The following is a 24,040-nucleotide window of genomic DNA, read 5'->3' on the forward strand; positions in this document are numbered from 1 at the left end:
TTCTTGATTTAGAGCTTTAATAATTCAGAAATTGGGTACTGTAAAAGGAATGTGCTCCCCATAACAGGTGTTTCCTGGTAGAGACTGGACAGGAACTTTCCAGAAAATATCAATTAAGGAATTTTATATAATGAAAATAGTTGGGCTAGAACAATAATAAGGCCTCTTCAACACAAAGACTTAATGATACTTAAGAGTTTCACACAGGTTGAATCCAGATCCTATTCATTCAAAAAATGAGATTTCAGATTTTGTATATTGAGTGATAACAAAATGCTTTTTTCACCCTTCTCTCTTTTTAAGACCCACTATTGAAATTATATTCAATTTCATATGAATTGTAATACAATTTTAAACTTAATGTTGCAAATTTATAGACAGATTCATTAGTCAAGAATGACAGATTGCAATTTACTGACATTTCACATTCTAGTGTGTGGGCTGGTGGATGTCATATGATTTTCTACTGTTGGAATTTCTAGCACATGTGTGTTATATAGAATGCCAGTTCCTCCCTAGATTGTGAACTCTTTCATGGTCTCTTGAGGACAGGGAACGTGTTTTTATCCAACATCCACTTATTCAATCATTCATTCAACAAATATTTACCAAATGCCTCTAATGTGACAGGCAGTCTTCTAGGCACCAGGGAAGCAGGATATAATGTGGGGATTATGAAGCCTATATCCTAGGGAATTCAATTAACTAAATAATTAATTATGCAAATAATTGAATAATTCCAATTGCAGTGTTATGAAAATCTATTTCCTTTATCTCATAAATTTAAGACAAGAATGAAATGTATCCTTTAGCTTTTGTAATTATGAGGCTATTGGTGGACAGTTAAAGGGAAAGATGGAAATGGAAGCAAGATTTCACTGCTTTGAAGGAATAAAGTTATTGGAGATAGTAAATGTAGATTCTCCTTTAAAAAATATAGTTTGAAGGGGAGGAGAGGGATGAAATGACCATCACAGGGACATAAGTTTAAAAGAATATTTTAGTGTCGATACACTTTTAAGATGGGGAGACTTTAGGATGCTTACATATTATAGGAAAGGAGAAAGTAGAGACATAAAATAAAGAAACATCTATTACATATTACAATATTACATATTACAGCTATTATATGTAATAAATGAGGTAAGTTCCCTGCAAGAATGGAAGGGATGGGATAGAATTTAGACATAATCTAGAAAAAAAAATAGGTATTTTCTTCTAAAAGTAGGTAGATAAGGTTTTAGGTAGCTATGAATAAGTTTCTGGAGAGTTCACCACCAAGACTTTAATTTTCTCATGAAATAGGAGGCGATGTCATTTACTGGGAAAGTGATATAGAAGTTTAGTGTACAAGTATAGAAGAAGTCTTCAAGACAGTGGCAAAGATTTGAGATAAACAGTAAATGGGGTGGGTAAACAAGTTGACCAAGGTGAAATAAAAGGCTTTAACTCTGATTACCTCCAATGCAGTCATCTTCACAGCTATCATTTAAAAACAAAACAAACTAAACCTTCTCTTTGCTTTATAGGAAAATGTTTAAACTAACCATCTACACGTACTGTTTGTGCTTCCTCACCCCACTTACCCTCTGGTCCACTCCCAATACTGTTTGCACAGTCACTGTATCAAGGACACAATTATTTCCTCGTTATCATGCCCCCTGGATAAATCTGTCTGCTTCTTACTGGGCCTTCAGCAGTACACAATGGCAATGATGACTATCTCATAAAGGGATTACGTGACACTTTCTTCTGGTTTTACTCTTATGATAACCACCAGGTTGCTCATTTTCAATCTCCTTTGCAGACTCATCCTCTTTTATCAAATCTCTAGAAAATGGAGTGCCTTGGGCCTCTATCATAAGCCCTTTTATGTTAACTTCACTTGTTCCTTAGAAGACTTCATCCAACTCCTTAGACAAATTATATCCACATACGAATGACTAAAACTTTATTCAGTATACCATACCTGTGCTCAGAATTTCACTCATGTATACAATTGTCTTACATGCAAACTTGCATGTAATAAATATCTCAAATATATTTAACAGAACTTTTGATTTTGTCTCCCAAACTGTTCTTTCTTGTATTTCTCATGTCTGTAAATGATATCATCATACAGCCGCCCACTTAAATCAGAAAGTTATTACCTATCACTGAGATATATCTCACATTTGCCCATTTTTCTCCAATTTCATTAATACCATGACAATTGCCACCATGATGCTGCATTATAAAACAAACCAAAAACTAGTGGATTATAAATTTAGAGCTTTCTTGCTCACAGTTCCTCAAATTGGCTGGAGCAGCTGAGTCAGCTGGCTTAGATGGGCCAGGCTAGAGGGTGCATCATGATAGCCTGGGGCACAGTCTTTTCATGGCAGATTGAGGAGTATAAAAGACAAGTTAAACCACTAATACATTTAAAGATATTGCTTGCATCATGTCTTCTTACCTTCTGTTGGCCAAAGCAAGCACAGAGCCATCTCACAGTGGGTTAGGGAAGCATACTCTTCCAAGGTGGAAGAGGAAGAGAGTGAATATGTGTTGAACAGTAAACCAATCTAAGCCAACATTATCTTTTGCCTGGACTGAAAAATAGCTTTCTGGTTAGTCTACTTACTTCCCTCTAGCCTCTATGACTTCACTTTACACATAAAGGTTAACATATCTTGTTAAAATGGAAATCTTATCATAACTCTTGCCTTAAAACCATCCAATCACTTTCCACCATTCTTAAAACAAAAATCTGTTCATTGCCATTACCTACAGGGCCGTACATGATCTGATTTCTGGTCATTTCTCTCACATGATTTTACATCACTATCCTTATTTTCTTTACCATCACTCTACATCCCCAGTGGTTCCCTTTCAGGAAACCATTCCTTTCAATAAGTCAATTCCTGTCCCCTCTCAAGGCTTTTTAACTGCTTGGATTTCTCTTCATATCGCTACTAGTAATGTGCTGCAGCAGACTCGTATGAGCTTTCAATGGTTAATTGTTAAATTTTCAGAAATTTTTGCAATCTCGATGTTAAACCCTTGGTAGCCTGAAATTAGCCACAGTGGGAATATTTACACCATGAAAGTCAGGACATGTTAAATGGGGCTTTTTTTTTTTTCCAGAGCACCAGTTTACCAGCACACTACTAGTCTTCCTGTCCTTGAGATACCAGATCAAATACGTGTTCCTCAGAGCTGCCTTCATGACATTTGCATCTAAATGTGTCCCTACAGTCTATTATAATCACTCTATTTCCTTCATTGTAATCTTTGTGTTTTGTGATTATCTTACCTGTTTGTATGCTTTTTGCCAATCCTCCCCCAGCCAACTGTAAGCTCCAGTTTCACAACTATACCACAGGTGTCAAGAAGAGTGGCTGGCACATAATAGATGTTTAATAAATAATGAATGAATGAATGAATGAATGAATGAATTTTTTCTGTTATGTTATGAGCTATTTATAAATGGAAACAATTTATCCCCTTTCTAACTCACACATAGCATTATAAGTCAGAAGATCAATAAATATTAATTGGACAGGGGTGCCTAGGTGGCTCAAGTCATGATCCTGAGGTTCTGGGATGGAGCCCTGAGTCAGGATCCCTGCTCAGTGGGGAGTCTGCTTCTCCCTTTGCCCCTCCTCCACTCAACCTCTCTCCTCTCTCTCTCAATCTCTCTCTCGTGCTCTCTCTCATAAATAAAACCTTTAAAAAATATTAATTGAATAAATGAAATAATTTTCAATGCATTTACTAGGTACAGATATGAATTTTTAGTCAATAAGGGAAATATGCTAGACAAGTTGTCTGAGTACTTCAGATTTCACTGTATATTTTTGTACTCCACCCTCCTGTATTATTATCCTCAATATAATATCATTCAACTAATAAATGGTAACAGACCACCTCCTTCAGCCATGTGCCAGAGCCCATAGAGGTTATAAGAAACGGGGAAAATGTCATAACTACTTTCCAAAAGTCTATATTCTATTAACCCCACAGTAAAGATAATCATTCATTCATTTATTAAACAAATACCCAAGTGCCTGGCTTAGCATGTGTTAGGTACTCAGTAAATACTGAATGAACAAACAAAACTCAGCAAAGAACCAAGAGCAGATTGAATTAAATGCAAGAAAATGTAAAATTCTCTATGACAGGAATAATACTGGAAATTAGTACATGTTTTGTCAGTACACTGTAATTCCACTGTGACACCTCAGTGTATAAAATTGTGCAAAATGTACTAAAACAACAAATAAATATTTTCAGAAATCTAAAAATATATGTAATAGTAATGAAAAAGAAGACAGAGATTATACAACTCCAATAAAGTTTAGGACAGTTTACTCAAGTATAACCAATTCAATACCTACTAGGAACAAACTATTAAGTTAACTGATATGATATTTTAAGAATCTGAATTCCATCCTCTAGGTGGGTATGCTGTGTTTATCAGGGATCACACAGAGAAGTAGTTAAGATGGCAAAGAAACTTGAAGGAATATAAATTTGAACTCATCACCAGTATGAGCCTCAGGAAGTTATATCATGTCTCAGTTCATTTTCTTCATTTGTAAAAATGTTATGATGACAACAGGTTACCATGAGAATTGGTGAATAATACATACAAAATACTGAGCATGATGCCTGGTACATAGTGTATGCTCAATAAAATTAGCAGTGGTAATGGTTATAATAACATGACATTGATTACAATCCATACAGGGGAGGAGGCAGACAGAGAACATGTTATAAAATAGGGGCTACCTATGCTGTAAAATAAAGTGCTACCAAAAATTATATCAACATAAACTTTTAGTAATAGCACAAATATTGAAAACAAACACAAAGTCGTATTATGCTAAATAAATATTCTTATACCTAAAACTTTTCTATCAAGAATTCATTTCTCTCTTATCTAGTCATAAAATACAACAGTACTCATTAAGCCTTTGGCAAATCAGGTGGCATACACTCTTCCCCCAAAAGCAAAATAATGCCGGATATCCCCTAGTGAAATAGCTGTGTCTCTACCAAGTAAATATCATTGCCAAAGGCTTTTTAAAAATATCCAGAAGAAATGTGTTTATATTAATCTTCTTGGGCCACCCTGTCCTACAAAAAAATAAAACAAATGACTAAAAAAAACAACAAAAACCAAAGAGGTGGCTCCAATTAAAATGACTCTTGCAAACCCGAACCTTTGCCCAGGCTTTCTGGGCTCTGGTCCAACTGATGGAAAAAGACTGGTGTATATCCCCAGTCAGCCCATCTTGATCTTTCTCTTAAACAAAATTAAAACAGGTGTCAGGAGATAATTCTCCATGAATATTTTTACATTTGTGCACTGTCAGGGCTTTCTGAGCAACAAATTCTTGCACCTGGGTTAAAGGATGCTTGAATGGCAAACAAGCCATGGATGTTAAAGATAGAGGCTCAGGAGAGATTTAGAGGCACCTCTCCTCCAGCCATTTATTTACATTCCAAAGAGTAACAGATATAGGGTCCTTCATTTCACCTCCTTCTCCCAGAGTGGATTTACTTAACATTTATAAAGCACCTGTGCACTTGCTTGTCGTCTTGCACTCCCCGCCCTCTCTCCAGGGAAGGAAGGGCAAACGTGCCCCCAGATAAGCTCCAAGATTCATAATCTCAGAGTTTGTCTTCTGTGGTACTAACTCCACTGTACATGAAGCATGGGGAAAGTGAGGCAAGGTGTTCTCTGAGTAATTAATTCTGTCTCTGATCCAGAAATCTCACAATTCTTATCAAGACAGATAGAAGTGGATGGACAGGTGGATGTATGGGTGAAGAGATGGACGGGTGGGTAGATAGGTAGATAAAGAAAGATATTAAACTTGGGATGCCTGGGTGGCTCAGTGGTTGAGCATCTGCCTTTGGCTCAGGTTATGATCTCAGGGTCCTGGGATCAAGTCCCGCATCAGGCTCCCGATAGGGAGCCTACTTCTCCCTCTGCCTGCGTCTCTGCTTCTGTGTGTGTGTGTGTGTGTGTGTGATGAATAAATAAATAAAATCTTTAAAAAAAATAAAGAAACAAGAGCAGGGTTGACACACTCCTTTCCTTCACAAGTAATCCACATTGAAGTAAAGAACTAGGTTGCAGATGTGTGAGTGTTCTATCCAGCTCTCTCAGGTCACCACCTTTCGTACCTGTTCCCCATGCTCCCTCCTCACTCTGCAACAAAGTCCATCTTTGGGTTTGGTTTTGAAAACCTCAGCACTATTCTCCTTTACCTTACTGCTGGGCACCTACTGAACTCTTCAGGACTAATCATTCTGTTCCAATATCTCGCAAGAGTTTTTGAAAATATGTTAAAAACTCCCCCTTCAGGAAATGCATCATACCAGAGAGTGTGAGATACTTAAAGGGAACAACAGCACAGGGACAGGCATGTGAGTCAACAGCCTGAGGCGGCTGTTCCCTGCTGGCCCCGGGTAAGCCACTTAACCTCTCTTAAAATTAGGAAATGACACACCCGAGCATTATAAATTAGACTCTAACGCGTTAAATAAATTGTAAACTATCTGCACAGAAAGCACTGAGTTTATAAGCATCAGGAAATAGGGATCTGTTGCTGCTGTCATCAATGTTTGTATTGTCTCTTCTGCTTTTCACAGAAACAAAACATCAATTCCCCAAGCATTTGCTTACCTAACAGGACTCCTGTACCACTAAGGACATCACCAGGGGGAACTCATCTTTCCTTCCCACTGTGTCTAACTTGGAGAATAAAGGAGACTTCGCTAATAACCCCCAATCCCTCTGAGCATGTTTCCAAAAAGTGAGCCATAAAAATTCACAAACTGAGCCTCAGAAGCAAGTAAATACATAAGGACACTGTAGCATAGGCCCTGAATTCGATTTTGAGGACTCAAAGATCCTATTTCACCCTACCTAGAACACTGTCTGAAGAAACCTGGGCAGGGAATAATCATCAGGAGTAGGAGACAGATATAAAAACAAACCAATGTAAGGTTAAATTCGCACGCTAGGAAAAAAAAAATACAAGCATTCATGGAGAAACCCAAACTACTACAGGCCTTAATCATAATGTAGTAACCTTGACATGGCGAGGAGGATATTCATTTATAATCCTACTTCCCCCAGCAGATATTCCTGGGGTGAGAAGGGTGTAATCACTCGGGCAGGGCTGCTAAATATAGAAGGTGGTAACTTTGAGGCATTAGGGAATGTTTGCAAATGGAGATCGCTTTATTTATTAATTTTTGTAGCATTGATCATGTTGCATCTTGCAATGGTGTTGTCATTTCTCTTGCATGCACACACTGAATTACTGAGCAGTGCTATGCAATGTGTCTCACACGCTCTGGCACTTCCATTTCATACTTCACAGTTTTAGTGTCACTTTGAGGTTTGAAATGTTTCACAGTTATTTGCTATATGTAGGTGCCAAAAAAAAAAAAAAAAAAGTCAGCCTATATCACTGAAAAAGATACTGCAAGAATAGAAAATGGTTAGAGTCAGATGGGAATGTTTGTCCCATTAACATTCAGAACTTTATCAAGAATCAATTTACTTTTTATCAAAATCTAATTTGTGCTTTACAGATGCATGGGTGCATACAATTATTTTGCTCACCACACACACTTCCTACAAAGTTAAATATAAACTTTTATTGATGCAGATAAGATTCTATAATTAGAAGGAAATCGAAAACACCATATATCCATACATTTTTTTCTAGCCTACAACTTGCCCATATGCTCTAACATAACAAACCCCATATCCTCAATCCAGTCACCTGATCTAATCCAGTATAAACATTGAGTGAATTTCTATGTTTATATCTTGACACATGTTTCCATGCTAAAGTCAATCTATTTAAACAAAGATAGAATGACATATCTGCCATAAATATACATGTGTTAAGACTGATCCATAGGCATTTTCCTATCAATTTTTGCAAAGCACTAACACACTTGATGACTTCCTATTTCTGCCTATACACTCTTACTGAAGACTCCCTTATTTTATATATACCTTACAGCACTTTGGCATGTGACCACCCAAATACCACATAGATATTTTTATTAACATAACCTGTCTAGTTGCCAATCACAAAATTAAACAAACAAATAATAAACATGTTAAGACACAAAAAGGAAGCTTTTCACACAAGAGAAGTATCTAGAAGTATCAAACATGAGAGAACAAATCAAGCACTAAGAAAAGGTATGTCCTCTTCCTGTCTTTGTCTTTCCAACCACACAAGACGCCTCCTCCAGTTTAAGCGTCTGGTTTGTTTCATTACAAATAGAATCTGAAAGCCTGGTAAGCATGAGAAGAAAGCAAAAGAGAGAAATAAGCAAATACAGATGGAAACTCAAGTCATGACACATGTAGGCAGGCTCTGAATACTGTTTAAAAGATATTTTTCCCTCATAGGAAAAAGGAGATTATACCTATAATGTGGCTATCTGAAAGATTATAAATTAATTGCTAGAAAGTAAAAGTAACTTTTCCATATGGTCCTTAACAGAAAAACAACAGATGACTAACAATACTGACATGTTGCCAGCACTACAAAAGGTCAATGGGGTCTATTCTAGATTCAAATGTTCCAACAGGAATCCAGGGTAATCCTGAAACTGGGTATGCAGAGTTAAAGCCAATCTCCACAAAATGGACAATGGGCACAAGAAAAGCTGATCACCGCACAATCCTATCACGACCTTCTTCATGTTCCCAACTTAAACTAAGCTCCAACTTGGCAAGGCCACACTAAACATGCAAAACTGTCTGTATTTATTATATTTTACATTTGCAACTTTTCCTCTAAATGCATCCACAAGTAAATGCATAGCAGCAGCAGCAACAAAACTGAAAAGGTACAATTTATTATTTTATTAGATAAAAGCAGGCTACTAGAAAGCAACAGTTAATGTTTAAGAGGTTTTGATTGGTCATTTCTCTTACCTTCCTATATTGGATATTCTGATCCTGGATTTACCATTGCCCCAAAGTACTGACATTGTATCAAAGAGCCTCATGATATTAACAAAAATATTCTCACAATAAATCAATTGCAATTCATGTTAAAATTAACATTTCCCGTTGGCATGTTTAGAACTAGGTGGGGAGATGTAGAATAAATAGATCACAAAATACCACAAAGTGCCAGAAGTTTGTTAACTATCACAACTTCCTAAGAAAGGATAGACAAGTATTAGTTGAGACAATAGGCCAAGGCCTCTAACTATGGTCTCTAAAGAGACTGATAGGATTTTCAGTCAGTTATATTTTGTTTTGCACTTCAGCTATAAACATGTTGCTTTTGTGTATCGAACTTTCTGTCAGATGCTGTGAAGTTAACAAAAGTGATAAAATATATGGTCTGAACCATCATCAAAACTAGAGAACAGGGATCCCTGGGTGGCTCAGCGGTTTAGCGCCGCCTTCAGCCCAGGGCGTGATCCTGGAGGCCCGGGATCGAGTCCCACGTCGGGCTCCCTGCATGGAGCCTGCTTCTCCCTCTGCCTGTGTCTCTGCCTCTCTCTCTCTCTCTCTCTCTCTCTTTCTGTGTGTGTGTGTGTGTGTGTGTCTCATGAATAAATAAATAAAATCTTAAAAAAAAAACTAGAGAACTCCTTATACAGAATAAGAGGTCATTTTAACAATATTTATGAAATAATAATTCAGGGTATTCTTGAGACTGCTAAGGAGAAAATGAGTACTATTAATGGGAAAATCAGATTAATTAACTATTGAATAGCTGAGGCAGTTATGATTAAAATGTTAGAATATAAGAGAGAAAATTCATAAGATCCTAACATTCTCTAGAACCCTTCCTCTATTTCACAACTGCACATACCGCTCCTTATACTAACAATGCCTTTCTTGTTGTATAAGCAAAATAGAGGCATATCCCAAATGCATGGTGTTTGTGAAGAACAAGCAAAGTTGGAGTAGATGTCTCTTTTTTGCACTCTACTATCAGTACAAATTTTTTTTAAGATTTTATTTTATTTATTCATGAGAGATACAGACAGAGAGGCAGAGACACACGCAGAGCTAGAAGCAAGCTCCCCAGGGGATCCTGATGCAAGACTCAATCCCAGGATCCCAGGATGAAATCCTGAGCTAAAGGCAGATGCTCAACTGCTGAGACACCCAGGGGTCCCAGTACAAAATTTTTTGAGCAGGGGTTCCAATATATGTTAAGTTGTTTTATCTATAAATTACATTCATATTCAATTTTATTAACATATGTACATTATAAAACAAACAAAAATAGACATTTTAATCATAAGATACAGAAAAACATAAACAGGAGCTTCTTCCTCTACTATCGGATATTATCTTGCTCAATCTTTGGAGTAAGCACTCCCCATTATTACAGCATAAACAGATTGGAGTAGGGATTGGCAAATCATGGCCAGGACCAAATTTAGCCCATCACCTATTTCTATAAAGTTTTATTGCAGCACAGCCACACCCACATGTTTACCTGCTGTTTATGGCCACTTTTGTGCTACAAAAGCAGAGATCGGTCAGTTATGACAGGCACCATCTGGGCCACAAAGCCAAAGAGTTGTACTATCTCAACTTTTACAGAAAAAGTTTGTTCCCTGCCCCCAGATCAGGATTAATTTCAAAGTACCTAAGAAGGGAGAGTTCTGCAGATAGAGCAGTAAGACTGAGCGTCGGAAACGGAGGGAAAGAAAAGGCACAAGCAACAAATCTGCTAAGGATGCCAACCAAGATGCAAAAAAAAGTCACAGGAGAGGAATCCCTAGCAGAATAAAACTGTTAAGGTAAGCCAGACAAGAGCATCACACAGTATGAAAACAGAACTCAAACATTGGTGAAAACATACAGGGAGAGTTTATTTTTCAAAACTGGTATTTCTCATAATACCTCAATCAGAAGGTAGATATCTCTCTCCACTTCAGCTCCACTTAAGTTGGTATACTTTTTATATCTATGTCAACACTTGCCACAAATTTTAGGCCAGGGGCCAACAAAATATTTAAGATACCGATGGTCAGAAACTGTGGTTTATCATGAAGAATGAATAGCACAGATTCCAATTCAATATTTCTTTCCTACATACACATGCACACACTTAATTCTGGTATTGTCATCCCCTAGCAAATATCATAATATTCCTTTGGCTATCAATGGGGGTTCTCTTATTTTTTTTAAAGATATTATTTATTTATTCATGAGAGACACAGAGAAAGAGGCAGGGCACAGGCAGAGGGAGAAGCAGGCTCCATGCAGGGAACCCGACATGGGACTCGATCCCACATCTCCAGACTCACGCCTTAAGCCAAAGGCAGTGGCTCAACCTCTGAGCCACCCAGGCGCCCCTGATGGGGGGTTCTCTTAAATATGCTACTAAAGACAATTGTTAGAATACAGAGAGTTAAAGCTTTCAATTCCCCAGTGAATCTCCCTCTCTGAAGTTTTCTTAAAGTCAGTGCCAAAGATCCTAACAATCACTTATTCTGTAACAGTAGTTTTGACTTTCCCAACAGAGAAGACAGAAATGAAAAAACAAAGATCTGGTATGTTTTAGTACGCTTCATGTCACTTAGCATGGGCCTGGGGTGATACACCCAATAATTATTGATTGATTCCTGAGAGGTTATCTGCAAAATGTATTGCTCCATGTTAAATCTGATTTTCTTATCACTTTTATTACAAAACTGAATACTCTTTTTAAAAAAGCATTTGAAGATAGGAAACCTGGGTGACTCAGTCCGTTAAGCGTTCAACTCTTGTTTCGAGCTCAGATCATGACCTCAAGGTGATGGGATGAAGCCCAGTGTTGGGCTCCACGCTCTGCTCCTCCCCCTACTCTCTCTCTTCCTCATTCTCTCTTTCTCATTCTCAAATAAGTAAATAAAACTTTTTTAAAAAATGTTTCAAGATGAAATAGAAAGAACACTGGACTAGGAGTCTTAGAAATTTGGTTCTAGTCGCAGTTGGTGTGACAAACAAGCTTTATTGATTTGAGTCAATAAAGTCACTGAACCTCTTTTGTTTCTTTCAGCATAATGATGAGCCACAGCAGCTGACAATACCTTATACAGCTCTAAAAGCCTGTGACAAGATCACATCTAAAGATACAGCAAATCATTTAAAACAATGTTATTCAAGTCAGGTGTTATAAAATGGTAGCTGGAGGGTCAAATCCAGAAGCAAACATACCCTGGGGTACAGGGGGTATACAACGTTCAAGATGTTGAATCCGAGTGTGTCTGGATGGGTGTGCTTTCTCTAGCTTGCCGTAGACTCCATTCCTCCCATTGATCACACAGGCTATTTCACAGTTACCTGCTGATCTTAGAAGAGCATTTAAGTTTGTAACCCATGATTTAAAGGAATTATAATTGTGTTGTCATTTCAATACCTGAGATGATTTCCCTGTACATGAAAAACAGAAGTACTACTGTTACCAAACAGAACTTCAAAATGCATAATGAAAAGGCACTAAGCTTCGACCAGTATCCTTGAATTCTTTTTCACTCAGGATACAGTGTGGTGCATTGACAAAAACACTGCATTTTAAATACAAAAAAAAACTTGAGTTCAGCTCTTCTGTTTACCACTAATAAGACCTTTGACCTTGAGTGGCAATTCACTGGGGCTCTCTGGACCTCTGCCTTCTTACTCATAAAATGGAGGTGGGGTGGTTAGACTAAATTGCATCTGATGTACATTTTATCTCTGCAATTCTGCAATTCTATGAACAGTCAATTTCATTGTTTTGACCTTATTTCCTAGAACTTTGGGGAAGCTACAGGCCTTTAGAAAAAATTTATCTAGGCTAACGGGAGAAAAAGATGGAGGAACATTCTAGCCTGATAAAATCAAAATGCAGCAATAGATGAACAAAAAGAGTAGTCATTTCCTGCAATGTACACAGCAGTAAATAAAATAATGGAAAAGTCCTCACTAAAACATGGAGCCAACATAGCCTGAAAATTCTTTCGCAGTAATCCAAAATGGTCTAATGGTAGTAACGTTAGGCTATGAATTAAAAAACACTGTGTTATAGCCCCTGCTGTGCCATTTATTTGTGACTTTAGCTTCTTATTTAAACACATTGAGCCTCAAATTGCTTATTTGCTAAAAAGAGAGAATATAATGCTTTGAAACTACAAATATACGTGCACAGAATTTATGCATGTTACAATAGACACATATTGTTCGTAAGATAATTGTCTCAAGTTCCTAAGGGTTAGAAGAGGCAAGACACCATGGGTCCTAAACCCCCCTGATAATTGTAGTAGGTGCCAAGAATGCCAGATTCTAACAGTTCTTTGCTGTTTACCCAGACTATTTCTCAGGGTTGTGTTTGCAGCAAGCCAACCTTGAGGGGGTAATGCCTCTTCCCAAGGCGAGAGCACACTTTCTCTAAAAGCCATAGGTTCGCCCAAGGTCACATCTGTCAGCTGTAACACAAACCCACCACATGGACAACATCCATCTGAGGCCCTCCGTGTGGCCGCCATGGGACTTGGGGGGCAACTGGGCAGTGCCACGGGCATGAAGCTCAGCCTGCGTGCTGCACCATGAGTAACAAAGTCCTTGTCTCTGACAGGTCCTGATTCTATCTCCCGCCTGTGTCCATGGAACTGCAGCAGGCTCAGGCTACCTTTTTAGCTTGTCAATAGGGGGACATCTCAGACCTTTCAGAGACTCCGTGTAGATGCTCAGTAGATGCATGATTGCTGGATGAATGCAAATTAGGCCCTTCATGCATTTCATTTCCTTTTCTTAGTAGAAACCTGAGGTAAGTTTGTTGACTATTCTTAGGAGAATAAAGAGTCCTATATTCCAATCTAGAACCAGGAAGAGAATTCATGTGGTGTTTGTGACCTTCCTTCTTCCTGGTTCTCACAAATTGTCATCTGTTAGGAATTCACTGCGTTACCATCAACATCCCGTCCTGGCAACCACTCAACAGCACTGATGACAAACGCCAGCACCTCACCTCCTTTTTTCTTTCGTCGGTCAACATTTTTCCTGCCCTCAAAGCAAAGATCTTATAGCCTCACTACTAAGGGTCTGATCCTGAGCTTATCCTAGAGCTGTTACGCTAATTATAGAGCAAGTTATTGTAATGTTATCTAGCACCAATACCCAAAATATATTCTCTTTGTGGAAACTTTACAAATGATATTTCTGTGCCTTAATTGCACTTGAAATTGTTACAGAAAATAGGCATAGCTGAAAAGACCATAAAATTGCTCAGGATTGTAGACAGGAACTTAGAGATTTAAGTGCCACCTCTACTATATTTTGTCACAATGTAAATATAATTGCAGGTGCTTAGAAAAAAAAAAAAAGAGACAAGTATACCAATAAAAATCTTACATGCTGAACGCCAGGAAAGCAATAACACTTCTATTATAAGCCATTTTATGTGATAATTGCCTTTTGAGAAATAGGGATAGGGATATTATCACTAACAAAAAGGCTTTAAAGAAATGCAAATTCCTGATTAGGATCATTTTCAAGTGAGGTAAACAGTTACTTGTAAATGATTATTTCTTTCTTTGTTTTCTCACCAGCTCTTAGCTTCCCTCACATTTTATACCATTACTTGTTTTAGGTAAAATATTTCAAACACCTTGACATACTTTCTCACCTTGCAGTAGGAGTCATATTTTTCCTGTGCCTAAGTCTATGTGAAAGGACAAAGGATGCGCGCCAAACCATGATACGCTGTTTGTCCTCAAATGGATTTGGCAGTCTTTTTGTTGTTTATCTACACAGCCTTGCCAATGGTATTAAACCACCAGACAGAACAGGATTCTGACTCATTTGCAGCCAATCACGAGGCTCTAGGCTGTAAAGCTGACCAGTTTTGCAACTCGTTGCAGAAGCAGAAACCAAGGTGAAAGAGAGGATGGAACCTGGCCCCAATCCTAATTAAGACATTTCTGCTAAAAACCCTATTTCCCAGTACATTCGATGCCAACAACATTTGTCACAGTTGCTCCCTAGCAGTTTATTAAGTAGTTAACGTTTTATTAACTCTTGAAAACCACATGATACACGAAACTCTACAACTAGATGATACACTTGGGCACCAATGTAGCTTGGCACCAACATAGCTTGAACACATTTACGTAAAACTAGAACATTAGTTTTCCAATAAGCAGCAGGTAAATGTATCATACTAAGCTTTAGATTTCCTACCAAGTGTAATGTTTTAATATGATCCATTGACTGAGGGGAATTAAAGGAAGAGAGGGAACACAGCCAACCCATTCATATTTCCAAGAAAATTTTCTTTTTGCAAAAATGCTTTGTAATTCCTCTGCAATGATAAGTCAGCCATCGGCTCTTCTACATCAGCGTATATGTTCTTTCCCTATATGAGTCCTTCAATGAGCCTTTAATAACATGCCTAGTATGTTATAGTTTATGTTTTCACACAGAAATCTTATTTGATTCTCACAGCAATCTAGTCAGTGCTCATTTTTATCACCACCATTTAACAGAATGGAAACTAAGGATGCAATGTGTGAAATAATATGGCCAGGACCATGCAGCAAGAGAACCAGACTCCTAACTCCAGGAAACAAACAAAGGATTGCAGAAAGGGAGGAGGGTGAAGGGATGGGGTAACTGGGTGACTGGCACTAAGGAGGGCACTTGGGATGGGCACTGGGTGTTATACTATATGTTGGAAAATTGAATTAAATAAAATATTTTTTAAAAAAAAGAGAGAGAGAGATTGGGCAGCCCAGGTGGCTCAGCGGTTTAGCGCCACCTTCAGCCCAGGGCGTGATCCTGGAGTCCCGGGATCGAGTCCCACGTCAGGCTCCCTGCATGGAGCCTGCTTCTCCCTCTGCCCGTCTCTGCCTTTCTCTCTCTCTCTCTCTGTATCTCTCATGAATAAATAAATAAAATCTTTAAAAAATTAAATTAAAAAAATAAAAATAAAAATAAATTTAAAAAGAGAAAGAACCAGACCTTGATTTTTTATTTTCTTTCTGATTCTCAGATTCTTTCCCAGGCACACACAGGTTAGACTCCCATTATCAGCCATGTGCAGACCATCACTCTGGACTACTTTCGGAGTACAGAACCACAGCTGTGAGGCCTTCTTGTCCCACCTTCTCCAACCACAGAAGTTGCTCCTTTAAGCAGTGCAAAGATTTCCTCATGGACAGGATGTTTATATCAGGGCTGCAAACACAGGGACAAATCTAGGAAGATGTGAAATTCACTCTAGGTTTAAGAGAATAAAATTTGAAATCCGACCACAAAAAGAGTGCAACTTCTAGTTAACAGTGAAAATCAAGACTTGAAAAACATTCCTTTGTCAAGAGAAAAGAGACCAAATCTATAGACCCGGACAATTAAAATTTCTGTAGGGAATAGGGGTGGCCTGGGTGGCTCAGTTGGTTAAGCTCCAACTCTTGACTGCAGCTCGGGTCATGATCTCAGTGTCATGAGATCCAGCCCCATGTCACGATCCAAACTGGGTGTGGGGCTTGCTTAAGATTCTCTCTCTCCCTCTCCTTCTGTCCTTCCCCACCCTCTCTAAAGTAAACAAATAAAAAGAAAAATGTTAACAAAATAAAAATAAAATTTCTGTAGGAAATAAATTAGAAAAAGTATACACTTATTTGATTTTACTGCTGATAAAATAAACCTTTTTCTAAATGTAATTATGTCCATAAGTAAATAAAATCAACTGCAAAAGGCAGATTTGAGCAAACTGGGATTTCAGCTATCGTGATTTTCTGTTTCTTAAACCAGACAAAAGCACTATGTACAAATTAAAATCAGACTTCAGGGCAGCCCGGGTGGCTCAGCAGTTTAGCGCTGCCTTCAGCCCAGGGCCTGATCCTGGAGACCTGGGATTGAGTCCCGCATCAGGCTCCCTGCATGGAGTCTGCTTCTCCCTCTGCCTGTGTCTCTCCTCTCTCTATGTGTCTCTCATGAATAAATAAATAAAATCTTTAAAAATAAAGTAAAATCAGACTTCATTTAAAAACCAGGCAAAGATATATATGCCTGATAGTTCTAGTGCTGGGTCCTAGAATTATAAACATTATAGTGTCATTGCTAACTTCTAACTACTTACATAACAATTTTACCTATGAAACTGTCTAGGGACATTAAGAACACCTTTATAGCCATTTGGGGACATTCATTATTGTTGGCCCAGCAAAGTAATCACGCCCTTACCTCTTTTACAGAGACAGTCAATCCTTCCCCATATTCTTGCTGGTCCTCCCACTCAAGGAATCCATCTGTGCTTTCTATTAATGAATGTGGTATTGTCAAAAAGGATTTTCTGAGTAGATGTAGAAACAGTCACCATTTTCACAAAAGAAAAAAAGAAACTGCCAAAGCTCATCCCAAAGCTAATATCTTAACCTTTAAAATAGCTGTTTTTTTTTTTTCATTTTTACTAGCAAAAATTGATTCATTTCCTGGGATTTCTTGAGCTCTCCAATACATTGCACAATACCGCCCCCCTCCCCATTGTCATTTCTTTTCCTGGTGAAATTTCTCAAATGCATCAGGTCTCTGCGGCTTTGGTCAGACAGGAAGGTGAATGCAGCAGCAGTACTGGAATATTTCATTACGGATCTATATAATCAGTGCTGAGTTACCTCGTGGTCACTGCCTGGCATTCTTTGTCTTCATCTACAGGATGCCTCTGTGAGTCCTATTAAAAACGATGCTGCCCCTTGGGAACATCTTTGGAAGAACCAGGAAAGCCTTTGATTGCTACAGGACATAAATGACAATGGCATCGTTTTCATTATCATCTAAGATGAGTTTGGGCACTTTAAATGTCACCCATCTTTTGAAAGATCATAGCTCTGCATGAAAATAGAATAGCCCTCCAAAGCAGCAAAGATTAGATCCGTTTTATGAGACAAACTGAGATACAGAGAAAAGTGACTTACTCGAGGTATACAATAAATTAGGAGGAGAGTTAGCACTGCTCCCACACTCCCAGAGCACTTGGGAGACCCTCGTTCCTCTGAATAGCCTAAATTGCCCCTCACGCTGCTGAGAAAAAGGATGTAGCACACGTGTAAAAGTGGCAAGAGTGCCAGCTTTAGAGTCAGAATCCTAGTTCTGACATTTCTATCCATGACAGCAGCTTGGGCATGTCTCTCCGAGCCTGTTTTCTTATCTAGGAATGCAACTAATGGCATGCCTATCTTGCAAGACTTTGGATAATACATAGCTTAGTACAGTGTCTAATAAGTAGTAGTTGTTCAATACGTGCTATTTTTTTAGCTCCTCTGTCCTATCCTCCATTAATTGGTTTCCAATAGAAGAATGGTAGAAACATTTTCCGTTTCTTAAAACCAAAAATCAGCTTGTAGAGATAGAGATTTCCAAACTTTCACTGAGAAATAAAAAGGCAAAGGTCATTTATTTACAGTGCTACAACCGCATATCTCGGTCTGTTTTTAAAATGCTACTTTAAGGCAATGCTTAGTGGGTTGGTGTAGCTGGAAACCAAGAACTTAAGTAGAAACTGCCATTGACTTACCCACATTGAAATACTTAGGAGCACCTATTAAATATGTGATGATAACACATTATATGTCTTCATGAACGTCTCTACAGTGACTGCATGGAACACTTCTTAGATCCATCCTAAGTATGGTCAGAGTACTCACTGGACTTCTGGAATAGTTAAAAAAATAATAAAGTGTCTCTAAAATAATGTTTTGATTCATTAAGTGCAATGGGATCAAAACCAGATGGATTTGGCAGCAGACTTGTTCCCCTGGTTCTCAGGCTGTTTCAGAGCAGTGCCAGCTCCAAGAGGAGATGATCAATGTCACACATTCTACACTTCAGGCACTAATAGATCTTTGGCTCCAGGTTTCCCAGTGTTCAGAGGGAATGCCAGAACACACATGCTGAGACAGAATCATTTTGGAAGCATCCATGCAGACCAGAGAAATGAATAACTGCCTTGGGCACTGAATAGCTCAGGCAACAGCTGTTTCACACCGGACAGTGATTAGGATCCATCTCTCTATTCTGTACAGCGACTGTCACGCTTCACAAACACACACACATACACGTTAGGGCTTCCGAAGGTATAACACAGGGATCAGAACCTCGTGACAGAAGTATCCGCTCAATGGTAACATGGGATCGTTTGAAAAACCCTCAGGCTTGCCTAAGCTGGTTGGCAATTTACACACACACTCACTCACACCCATCATTCCATTTTCCAACAAACATGTAGAGACTACCTTTCAGCTTCTGAATGTGAACATCATTCTGCTGTTCTGGCACTGAGGACATAAATGCAAACAAGATGGAGAAGGCTGCCCCTTCTGCCCACTAAAGGCTTCCTTTCTAGCAGGGAATATACAGAGCAGTAGTGGGCAAACCAGTCTGTTGGGAGATGTTCCTGGGGCTACATAGTCTGGAGGAGGACCTGACACCCCTCTAAAATGATAATTAAAAACTATATCCACTCATCTTGGAACACTGTTGATGTGTTGTGAAGCTACTGCCCAGTCCTCCTTACACAGCCTGCTTACTCAACCCCTCTGCAGTAGGAAAGTTATGAAGAAAGACTTCTGTTTTAATTTAAAACTGGTAGGCCTGAAAAATAACTTATCCTGGTATATTCTGGTACAAGTTAACTGACTAGGTCAAGGCATAAATAAATGGCCTTATCAGAAGAAAGGGAAAGAAGTTTATAAAGATATTCACTGGCCAAGGCTTGCTAGTACTCATGGGAACTAGCAAAATAGCCAATATTAAGTAAATAATAGGATTAGCTTCTACTGAACTTCTGCGAAAACCAAAGATAAAATTCCAGTAGCTTAAAAAATATTCTTACAACTGCAAGAATTTTTTTGCTTAATACAGACAAGTCTGCTTTTTTCTACCCAATCCCCTTCCTCACACAAAGATGACTTGTTTGGGGTTGTCCATCCCATGAAGCCCGTGTCGCCCAGACCTCTCTCTCGTATACCGTTTTTACTAAGAGGTTCAGCCTAAATGGCTATAATGGTATCTTACCACCATCACTTCTGTCCTGACTGTGGCTTTGGGATCACCTAACCCAACCTAGGCCTATCATATCTCTCACCCAGAAATACCAGCTTTAAGAAAATGAGTTAGATATGTAGTGCAAAGGAAAAGTTCACATGGACTTAGGCCATGAGGCAACCATGTTGGTCTGTGTGTATGATGAGAAGGAGAAGAGACTTATCTGTGAAGAAAAGCAGAGGAGAGCAGTTCCACCAGGAGAAGCAGGAAGAGAGACCAAGCAGAACTCGACAGAGTGTGCACCTCACTTTGTGCTGGACTCTCAGTTCTCAGGAGGCCCAGCTGTATAGCGAGGTCTGAAACTTGAAATAAATTGCCTTTATTTGAGCTAGTCTGCAGGGGTCTTTCTCCTGTGCACCCCACAAATGTATAAGGACAAGCACAGTTGCTAATTAAAATTTGAAGGAGAATGACTTACTTTCATCTCCAAGCTTATAGTCAATTTTTTCTCTGAATTCTTCAGAAATGTTTATTAAGTATCTGTCAGGCGGTATGGGTCATAGAAAGTTGAAAGAAACCACTGTCTACCTTCAAGGAGCCTTCCACCGTGTCCCCATTCACATCCTGGTCCCCCTCATTACCAATCATGACTGCTTGATGACCTCCATTTGAAGCATCTGACTCTTCAATCACCAATTTATTTTTTTTTCAGGTTATTCTCTATTGACAACAATTTTTGGATCCTACCAGGACCCAACAGCATTCACTGATGCTTCCTTGCTCCCTTCATACCTTAGCCAGCTGAAATTCCAAAGTCTATCCCTATGTTCATTCTTTCTCACAGACTCTCCGAGATTTCGTCTCGCATACTTTGTCATCTTCATCTGAGTAAACACAAAACCCTACCTGAATCAAAGTCTCCACCTAATCCGTGATATTTGCATCTAGCATGACTGATGTGAGAGGAGAAATTGAAAACGTGATTGGCCCCATTTCACATTCACGAACAAGAACCCAAGGAGGCTAATGTATCCAGTAATCCCAGTACAACTCCTTATTCCATTCACTCTCCCTTCTCTATTTCACATTTTCTACTCTCACCTCAAACTTTCAAAACTTCCCTTGACCTTACTTTCAGCTGATAACTTTGCTTTTAATTTCACTGAGAAAACAAAAGCAATCTGGGACACCTGGGTGGCTTAGTGGTTGAGCATCTGCCTTCAGCTCAGGGCATGATCCCTGAATCCCAGGATTGAGTCCCACATCAGGCTTTCTGCGTGGAACCTGCTTCTCCCTCTGCCTGTGTTTCTGCCTCTCTCTCTCTCTCTGTGTCTTTCATAAATAAACAAAATCATTAAAAAAAATCAAAAGCAATCAAAGACAACACCAAAGCTACCCTCCTGGCAACATCTATACCCATACACTCCGTGCCCTTTGCTTATTGCAGGTGAAAATAACCACTTTCCAATGTAAGGCCAACTTCTCTACTTATCCAATAGTTCTCCATTCTCACCTTCCCAAGGACATTGCCTCAGCGATTCCCTTCTCCTTCCTTTATTATAATTTTTCCCTCTCCTCTTGAATGTTCTCATCAGAAATGTCATCTCTCATCTAAAAAAAACAAGTAAATAAAAACACTACTGTCTCCCAAACTCACCTCCCCGCCACAAGCACTCAGCTTCTGTGTTTCCTTTATAATATAATTCCTTGAAATAGTTCTCATACTTTCTAATTTCTCTCTTGAATTGACCACTCTACTAAAGTAAACAGTGGGTATTGAGGCCATCACTGACCTTCACATTGCTAATCCACAGTCAATTTTCAGTCCTCATTTTACTTGATCTATAAGCACAATTTGACACAGTTATCAATTACTCCCTTCTTGAAACACTCTCTTCACTCAATTTTCAGCAAGCCAGGTCTCCTTTTGGGGATTTGTTTGCTTCTGTTTTTAATTCCTCCACTAGCTGCTCCTTTCTCAGACAACTTTGCTAGTTTCTCATTTATCTAACCTCTAAATACTCCAGGGCTTAGTTTTTGGGCTTCTTAACTCACTCCTATGGCCATATCATGTAGCCTTCAGGCATTAAATACTGTCTATAAGCTGAGGTATCCCAAAGTGGTATCTGAGCCTATTCCTCTTCCATGAACTCCAAAACTCAGATACCAACTTTCTGTTCAATACCTCCACCTAGAAGTCTATCAGACATCTCAGACTTTATATGACTAAAGCTGAATTTTTGGTCATAAGAGTCAAATCTGTTCCTCCCATAGACTGCCCCATCTTGGTAAATGGTGATTCTATTCTCAGTAACTTGGGGGCAAAAACCTTTAGGTTTCAGATTGGTTTGAAGTAGAACCTTCAACAGCATTTGCTGATGCACTGGTCATCTTTGACTCTTCTCTCTCTCTCCAATAACATCCAGTAACCAACTCATTAGCAAATCCTGTTGAAGGTTTTACCTTCAAACCATACCTAAAACCTAAACACTTGCCATCATCCTAACCAAGTCACCGTTTCACTATTTCTAGTTTATGACAGTAGCTTCTGATTTTCCTACTTAACTTTGGTTCACTGAAAGTTAGTGGAGATAAAGGATACTTTGGGGACTGAAACTCATAAAACTTGTAGGGACATACAAAAGAAAGTATCTGTAAAAGCATAAATACAAAATGAGGTGTGAATGTGAATATTTAGAATTAGAGAAGGTTGTCACCATAAATAACAAATTCTTAAAAACTGACAAGTAATCACAACATTACAAACTCCAGACAAATAACAGTATTTTTGTTAATTAACTACCAGAGATACCTCTGTAATACTTTTGCCTCTTTTTGGCTCTGTACTCTTTGATTACATCTTCATACAACAAAAATTTCATAGATTCCATAATAAGAATATAAAGATAATTCACTCTTTCTTCTATTGTGATTGATCAAACATTTAGAAAATATTTATATGTGGGGAGACACCAGGGTAGCTCAGTCAGTTAAGCATCTGACTCTTGATCTCAACTCAGGTCTTATCTCAGGGTCATGAGTTCAAGCCGCACACTGGGTGTGGATCGACTTAAAAAAAAAATTAATGATTGGGATGCATAAAATATATAATTTTACCTGTTATCTTGTAGGCTCTGGGAAACATTGAAGGACTTTAGAAAAAAGAGAATATAGGATCTGTGTTTACAAAAATCTCTCTACCATAAGTTTGTTTAAAGATTGAGACAGGTTTAGAACAGAGGCAGGGAGACAAGTTAGGGGAGCATGTTAATAATGTAGTCTCAAAATGACAAAATTCTGTCTTACTTAAAGTGGGTTACTGTCTTAACAGCATTCTTTAGTTTATGTGGAAGTCGTTGGAAAAAAAAACCTCCATTTCAAAATTAGTAAAAAGTCAATTAAGTAAGCCTCTGCTTGTTTCTTTTATACAAACATTTATCAATCTCAGAAAGGTGTTGCCTCAGAAAGACAACCAATATCTTAACTTAAAAAGTTCAGCCTCAAATGTTCAAAATTAGCTTTACTTGATTTATTAATTAGCAAGTGATCAGATCTGTGCCTGAAACATGTTAGTGGTTGGAGCTGACCAACTTCCACACAGTAGGACAGAAATAATAATTGGTCCCTTGGCTACATATAAATCACTGAGGGGAAGTGTTTCATGACTTATTTTTTTTTAAATGTCCCAAAGTGTCCAACTGTGCTAGGAGAAAATTACATGCCACTCAGTACAAGATTTAATTATCCTAATACACAGCTTCTGGCTGTTTCGTTTCCAAACTCTCCAAAAGCTATGTAAGCCTCAGACTACAGGCAAATCCGGCAAGTGTTTAGTAACATGGTGGCCTCTGATGATATGGATCTATATCACCAGGGGGAGCACACATATATTTATTTTTTCCCTTGGTTCAGAAATACCAGAGCGACAAGGATATGGCTAGACAGAAAGGTTCATGGCTTGGGTTTGGGAGAGGACAAAGCCTGCCTCACCCTGCCCCCTTCCTCACTCTGACTAGAAGAGCCAAGCTGGGT

General features: G+C 38.6%; 1 protein-coding gene across 9 annotated transcripts in view; it reads right to left on the reverse strand.

Annotated features, from left to right (window-relative positions):
* Nucleotides 1-24,040, reverse strand: part of IQCM (IQ motif containing M) — a 434,749-nt gene that overhangs the window by 321,343 nt on the left and 89,366 nt on the right. The window contains exon 2 of one of the 9 annotated variants that reach the window (XM_077846316.1): nucleotides 15,986-16,221. The exons of the other annotated variants lie outside the window; for them this stretch is intronic. Within the exon in view, the coding sequence (XP_077702442.1) occupies nucleotides 15,986-16,061 (76 nt within the window). The 5' untranslated portion in view covers nucleotides 16,062-16,221. The remainder of the gene's footprint in view (nucleotides 1-15,985; nucleotides 16,222-24,040) is intronic. 9 annotated transcript variants of the gene reach the window in all.

The sequence above is a fragment of the Canis aureus genome, chromosome 13, assembly GCF_053574225.1.
Source record: "Canis aureus isolate CA01 chromosome 13, VMU_Caureus_v.1.0, whole genome shotgun sequence".
In the NCBI taxonomy this organism is placed as follows: Eukaryota; Metazoa; Chordata; class Mammalia; order Carnivora; family Canidae; genus Canis; species Canis aureus.